Raw genomic sequence first — 7263 nt, 5'->3', positions numbered from 1 at the left:
TTAGCTACAGAGGAAGCCCCGCCCCACACATGAGGTAGACGTTAGTTACAGAGGAAGCCCGCCCCGCACATGAGGTAGACGTTATTGACCGGATACTCACGGTGGTGACACACAATACGGCTCCAGACAAAGCCAGCCCCACACATGAGGTAGACGTTATTGACCGGATACTCAGGGTGGTGACACACAATATGGCTCCAGAGGAAGCCCCGCCCCACACATGAGGTAGACGTTAGCTACAGAGGAAGCCCCGCCCCACACATGAGGTAGACGTTAGTTACAGAGGAAGCCCGCCCCGCACATGAGGTAGACGTTATTGACCGGATACTCACGGTGGTGACACACAATACGGCTCCAGACAAAGCCAGCCCCACACATGAGGTAGACGTTAGCTACAGAGGAAGCCCCGCCCCACACATGAGGTAGACGTTAGCTACAGATGAAGCCCACCCCACACATGAGGTAGACGTTAGCTACAGAGGAAGCCCACCCCACACATGAGGTAGCCGTTATTGACCGGATACTCACGGTGGTGACACACAATACGGCTCCAGAGGAAGCCCCGCCCAACACATGAGGCAGACGTTATTGACCGGATACAGTGTCACGGTGGTGAAACACAATATGGCTCCGGAGGAAGCCCCGACCCACACATGAGGTAGACGTTAGTTACAGAGGAAGCTCGTCCCACACATGAGGTAGACGTTAGCTACAGAGGAAGCCCACCCCACACATGAGGTAGACGTTAGTTACAGAGGAAGCTCGTCCCACACATGAGGTAGACGTTAGTTACAGAGGAAGACCACCCCACACTTGAGGTAGATGTTAGTTACAGAGGAAGCTCGCCCCACACATGAGGTAGACGTTAGCTACAGAGGAAGCCCCGCCCCACACATGTGGTAGACGTTAGTTACAGAGGAAGCTCGTCCCACACATGAGGCAGACGTTAGTTACAGAGGAAGCCCCGCCCCAAACATGAGGTAGACGTTAGCTACAGATGAAGCCAGCCCCACACAGGAGGTAGACGTTAGCTACAGAGGAAGCCCGCCCCACACATGAGGTAGACGTTAGGTAGACGTTAGTTACAGAGGAAGACCTCCCCACACTTGAGGTAGATGTTAGTTACAGAAGAAGCTCGCCCCACACATGAGGTAGCCGTTAGCTACAGAGGAAGACCACCCCCCACTTGAGGTAGACATTAGTTACAGAGGAAGCTCGCCCCACACAGGAGGTAGACGTTAGCTACAGAGGAAGACCACCCCACACTTGAGGTAGACATTAGCTACAGAGGAAGCCCCGCCCCACACATGAGGCAGACGTTACTGACCGGATACAGTGTCACGGTGGTGAAACACAATATGGCTCCAGAGGAAGCCCCGCCCCACACATGAGGTAGATGTTAGTTACAGAGGAAGCCCCGCCCCAAACATGAGGTAGACGTTAGCTACAGATGAAGCCCGCCCCACACATGAGGTAGACGTTAGGTAGACGTTAGTTACAGAGGAAGCTCCCCCCACACATGAGGGAGACGTTAGCTACAGAGGAAGACCACCCCACACCTGAGGTAGACATTAGTTACAGAGGAAGCCTCGCCCCACACATGAGGTAGACGTTACAATATGGCTCCAGAGGAAGCCCCGCCCCAAACATGAGGTAGACGTTAGCTACAGATGAAGCCAGCCCCACACATGAGGTAGACGTTAGCTAAAGAGGAAGACCACCCCACACTTGAGGGAGATGTTAGTTACAGAGGAAGCTCGCACCACACATGAGGTAGACGTTAGCTACAGAGAAAGCCCACCCCACGCATGAGGAAGACATTATTGACCGGATACTCACGGGGGTGACACACAATATGGCTCCAGAGAAAGCCCCGACCCACACATGAGGTAGACGTTAGCTTCAGAGGAAGCCCACCCCACACATGAGGCAGACATTATTGACCGGATACTCACGGAGGGGACACACAATATGGCTCCAGAGGAAGCCCCGCCCCACACATGAGGTAGACGTTAGGTAGACGTTAGTTACAGAGGAAGGCCACCCCACACTTGAGGTAGACGTTAGTTACAGACGAAGCTCGCCCCACACATGAGGTAGACGTTAGGTAGACGTTAGTTACAGAGGAAGACCACCCCAAACTTGAGGTAGATGTTAGTTACAGAAGAAGCTCGCCCCACACATGAGGTAGCCGTTAGCTACAGAGGAAGACCACCCCACACATGAGGAAGACATTATTGACCAGATACTCACGGTGGTGACACACAATACGGCTCCAGACAAAGCCAGCCCCACACATGAGGTAGACGTTAGCTTCAGAGGAAGCCCACACCACACATGAGGAAGACATTATTGACCAGATACTCACGGTGGTGACACACAATATTGCTCCAGAGGAAGCCCCGCCCCACACATGAGGTAGATGTTAGCTACAGAGGAAGACCACCCCCCACTTGAGGTAGACATTAGTTACAGAGGAAGCCCCGCCCCACACATGAGGGAGACGTTAGTTACAGAGGAAGCTCGTCCCACACATGAGGTAGACGTTAGCTTCAGAGGAAGCCCACACCACACATGAGGAAGACATTATTGACCAGATACTCACGGTGGTGACACACAATATTGCTCCAGAGGAAGCCCCGCCCCACACATGAGGTAGATGTTAGCTACAGAGGAAGACCACCCCACACATGAGGAAGACGTTAGTTACAGAGGAAGCTCGTCCCACACATGAGGTAGACATTAGTTACAGAGGAAGCCCCGCCCCAAACATGAGGTAGACGTTAGCTACAGAGGAAGCCCCGCCCCACACATGAGGCAGACGTTACTGACCGGATACAGTGTCACGGTGGTGAAACACAATATGGCTCCAGAGGAAGCCCCGCCCCACACATGAGGTAGAACATGGCACCATCACTACTCTGCACCAGAAGGTAGGCGGTGGTCTTGGTCAGGTAAGGTGGGTAATTGTTTTCATCTTGAGGACATAGACTTGGGTCAAGGAACCACATCTGTTGTACAGCTGCCTTCGTGGTGATGTTGACAACTCCACGCTGCATACCTGAAATAAGGGAGACAACACTTTCATAACAACTGATCTAGTCAACCATCATGCCTAGCTAGTTTATCATGTTGGTGTATTGAGCATAGCTTTTGAGTTTAACTTCTGACAAGGTTTAACTGATATGTGTGTTATATTGGTATATTAGAACTATCCTATCTAATATCACGTAGATTGGAGATCAATCAGTAAGACCAACAAGTGAAAATTTCGGCTGAGATGATGAATCTGCCGAGGATCTAACTGTAAACTTTGATATCCTTGTGAGATCCAGGTATTTTGTCTCATACAATGAGGTCTCCCGAGACTAGTCCTTTGACCTCATTGTAAGATCCAAACCAACCAAATGATATGACTAGAGGGTTCAACACTAGTGATGACCTACATAGGAATGTTCCCTGGGGTCAACCTAATGATATGACTAGAGGTTCAACACCAGTGATAACCTACATAGGAATGTTCCCTGGGGTCAACCTTATGATGTGACTAGAGGGTTCAACACTAGTGATGACCTACCTAGGAACATTTCCTGTGGTCAAACTTATGATGTGACTAGAGGGTTCAACATTAGTGATAACCTACCTAGGAAAAGTCCCTGGGGTTAAACTTATGATGTGACTAGAGGGTTCAACACTAGTGATGACCTACCTAGTAACATTCCCTGGGGTCAACCTTATGATGTGACTAGAGGGTTCCACACTAGTGATGACCTTCCTAGTAACATTCCCTGGGGTCAACCTTATGATGTGACTAGAGGGTTCAACACTAGCAATAACCTACCTAGGAATGCTCCCTGAGGTCAACCTTACGATTTCGATTAGAGGGTTCAACACTAGTGATGACCTACCTAGGAACATTCCATGGGGTCAAACTTATGATGTGACTAGAGGTTCATTGTCAGTGATAGCCTACCTAGGAATGGTCCCTTGGGTCAACCTTATGATGTGACTAGAGGGTTGAACATCAGTGATAACCTACCTAGGAATGCTCCCTGGGGTCAACCTTATGATTTCGACTAGAGGGTTCAACACTAGTAATGACCTACCTAGGAACATTCCCTGGGGTCAAACTTATGATGTGACTAGAGGTTCATTGTCAGTGTTAGCCTACCTAGGAATGGTCCCTGGGGTCAACCTTATGATGTGACTAGAGGGTTCAACATCAGTGACAACCTACCTAGGAATGATCCCTTGGGTCAACCTTATGATAAGCCTAGGGGGTTCAACAATAATGATGATCTACCTAAATGCAGACTAGTATTATGATTTGATTTGAGTTTGGTTGACCCAAGAGCAGGATTTCAGATCCAACAATTATGTACATGTCTATAGTCATGTGGTGACATCACCTACCTAAGTATCGGTCCCATACAACCACATTTCCTGAGGCCAGTCCTATGACCAGTAGATTTGAGTCTGTTGACATCGTAGTGGCAGTAATCTTACTGGTGAAGGGCCACACCAGATCTGGCTTCATTTCTCCATCTGTAATAGCATATAGAGGGTTTTTTACTGGTTGGTACAATGTTCAGTAAAAACTTTGAAACAGGTCAGATTATTCATTTATGTCAACATAATCTCGTTATTTACTACCAGTAGATACCAACCTCAATCTGTTTTGTGGTCTAGATTATTTGAACCGTGTTATGCTTTTAGGTGACAGTTCAACTTGCGGTTTGGTATGATAATATTGAGAAGACTATGGTAAAGTGACAGCCCAGCATCCCTGCCCAACCCTAAATCTTTACTCCACTCCACGCCTAATGTTTGTGATCTTCATTTTAAGAACAACAAATTGACTCATCATTGTAACTAAGAGCAGAATGAATGGTTTATAATCAATAAGAATTAATACACTGACGTATGACTTACCTTTTGCTGGTTGTTTGAATACTGAGTAATGGTAGAGGTGAGTGCTGTTCTGCCACCACACAGCAACATTGGTCGGGCTCCCTGTACATAAACAGATATAGAGACAAATACAAAATAAATCAGGAAAATCAAAAATGTGCTCAACCTTAAAAAGATTTCTTTTTCTGAAACAATGTTCAAACATTTATACCTGTCATTATTTATACAATACCTGGATGGTTTGGAGATTCTTGTGAGTTGTGCATCAACCGACCAGATGTCATGAAATGAAAGTTAACATCTCTGAAAAGAGAATATAAAACACTTGTTGATATTTCTTAACAAACTGGATTACAATGGACTAGGTGTGGCCCAAAATTCCAAAACCTTCAAGTAAATTTTTAAATCAGTGCTTTCTAAATTTCAATACTTTCCCAATACTATATAAAAATGCCATTTGTGTTTTAAATTATGGTTGCCAAGGTAACCAGTAGAAATTTGCAAACTTAAAGTTTGTTCAAGCATGTGCTCTATAGTTTTAAGGCGGAAAAAAGCAAAAACATGACAAACATAATATAAATATTTAGTAAACAAGTAAATATTTCCTGAGTTTTGATTGATTCGAAGGCAAGAAAGGACCAAACAACACAGTTCTTTATCTTTCCAGAGAAAACACAATATCTCCATAGAAATCTGAGGAGCAGAAACAGTTTCTATTTTTTTTGAACATAATTTTTCTATAAAACATTTCCTCCACCTTTTAGATGTCACTTTATTGCTCCATTATGGTTATTTCTGTTTTATTGAATCCATACCTTATCAGATCGATCATCTTCTCCTCCTTTGGAAGGTAGTCTAACATGTGTTTGTAGTTATTTTCAAATATTTCAGCCCTCTGTTCCAGGTGGCTAGAGGTGAGTATATGGTTCTGACCGGTCCCGATCACATCCCCACTGTCCACCTTCTGACACGCTCCATGGGTGGACGAAGCTAGGTTACCTGGACAAAGCCATAAATGTACAGTCTTTATTCTGCTTCATAGTAACAAGTTTTCATCTCAGATCCTACATATTACCTTAAACTAAATATCTAGATTTATACTGTCATAGACATTTCATTTTCCATGTTTATAATCACACTTTACAGAAATTTACCTGCAGTCTTCAATTATTGTATTCACATCATAATCAGTAACGTAGTGTGTCCTAGTGCAATATATATATATATATAATACGTTGGGGGTTGGCGATAAAGAGTTATGCTAACAAGGGTCATAGGTCATGCCCTTGATCCAGTGCAAAACTCTTCTTCGCCATGTGGCGGTTTTTGCCCCCCTCCTGCGATAGTCATAGAATCACTATTGGATATTGCACAATGACTACATGTATTTTAGGTCAGTGTGTAGTGACATGTAGTGTATACATGTTTGTTCTTTATGTCGTTTTGTGAATAAACGGCCTATTTCATATCACACTGGTATTACTGGTTGTCATTTGCTTTTTGTATAATGAGTATGGCTTGCTGTGTGGCTAGTGTAAAGAATCGCACACTATAAATATATATATATATAATATCCATTTTCACAAAGAAATATTTGCTTCACTATGAAGATTTGATCCCCAGATCATAAGATTACAAAGCAGACAACTTTACCACTGTGCCACCAATAAATGATTCCTGCAAAAGTACTAGGGATAAATCATAAATGTTCAAACTCCTTTAAAAGATCCAAAGGTTATAAATGTGTTTGTATGAATATTGAGTAAATAAAATTTAGCAATAAAATTGCTCTTTATTGTCTGTATACAGTAGAAAAGTGGGGGGACACTCTACCTGACTGTCTCAATATCATACAATCAAGTATTATAAACAGGTATACTACCGTGACAGAGAAATATGTTAATAACCTTCTTAATTTGAACAGAGCAAAAACAGTTTTCATCAAAAGAATAAAAAGTGCAGAACAATAACACATGTCATGTTTAACAGAGGGGTGTGGAGACAAACACGGGAAACAGGAGGATGTACACAGGATGTCATGTTTAACAGAGGAGTGTGGAGACAAACACGGGAAACAGGAGGATGTACACAGGATGTCATGTTTAACAGAGGAGTGTGGAGACAAACACGGGAAACAGGAGGATGTACACAGGATGTCATGTTTAACAGAGGAGTGTGGAGACAAACACGGGAAACAGGAGGATGTACACAGGATGTCATGTTTAACAGAGGAGTGTGGAGACAAACACGGGAAACAGGAGGATGTACACAGGATGTCATGTTTAACAGAGGAGTGTGGAGACAAACACGGGAAACAGGAGGATGTACACAGGATGTCATGTTTAACAGAGG

The 7263-nt window shown here is 44.6% G+C and overlaps 1 protein-coding gene across 1 annotated transcript in view; it reads right to left on the bottom strand.

The window, feature by feature from the left end:
* LOC110454996 (WD repeat-containing protein 93-like) overlaps nucleotides 1-7263 on the bottom strand; it is a 48321-nt gene that overhangs the window by 13936 nt on the left and 27122 nt on the right. Inside the window, exons 13-17 of the mRNA XM_021504861.1 lie at nucleotides 5727-5910; nucleotides 5144-5214; nucleotides 4933-5013; nucleotides 4414-4545; nucleotides 2848-3061 (exon numbers count right to left, since the gene is read on the bottom strand). Of these exons, the coding sequence (XP_021360536.1) occupies nucleotides 2848-3061; nucleotides 4414-4545; nucleotides 4933-5013; nucleotides 5144-5214; nucleotides 5727-5910 (682 nt within the window). The remainder of the gene's footprint in view (nucleotides 1-2847; nucleotides 3062-4413; nucleotides 4546-4932; nucleotides 5014-5143; nucleotides 5215-5726; nucleotides 5911-7263) is intronic.

Source organism: Mizuhopecten yessoensis, unplaced genomic scaffold (genome assembly GCF_002113885.1).
Source record: "Mizuhopecten yessoensis strain PY_sf001 unplaced genomic scaffold, ASM211388v2 scaffold8123, whole genome shotgun sequence".
NCBI classification, from domain to species: Eukaryota; Metazoa; Mollusca; class Bivalvia; order Pectinida; family Pectinidae; genus Mizuhopecten; species Mizuhopecten yessoensis.
Note: the sequence above shows the minus strand (reverse complement) of the source record. Positions and strands in the feature narration are given on the sequence as shown.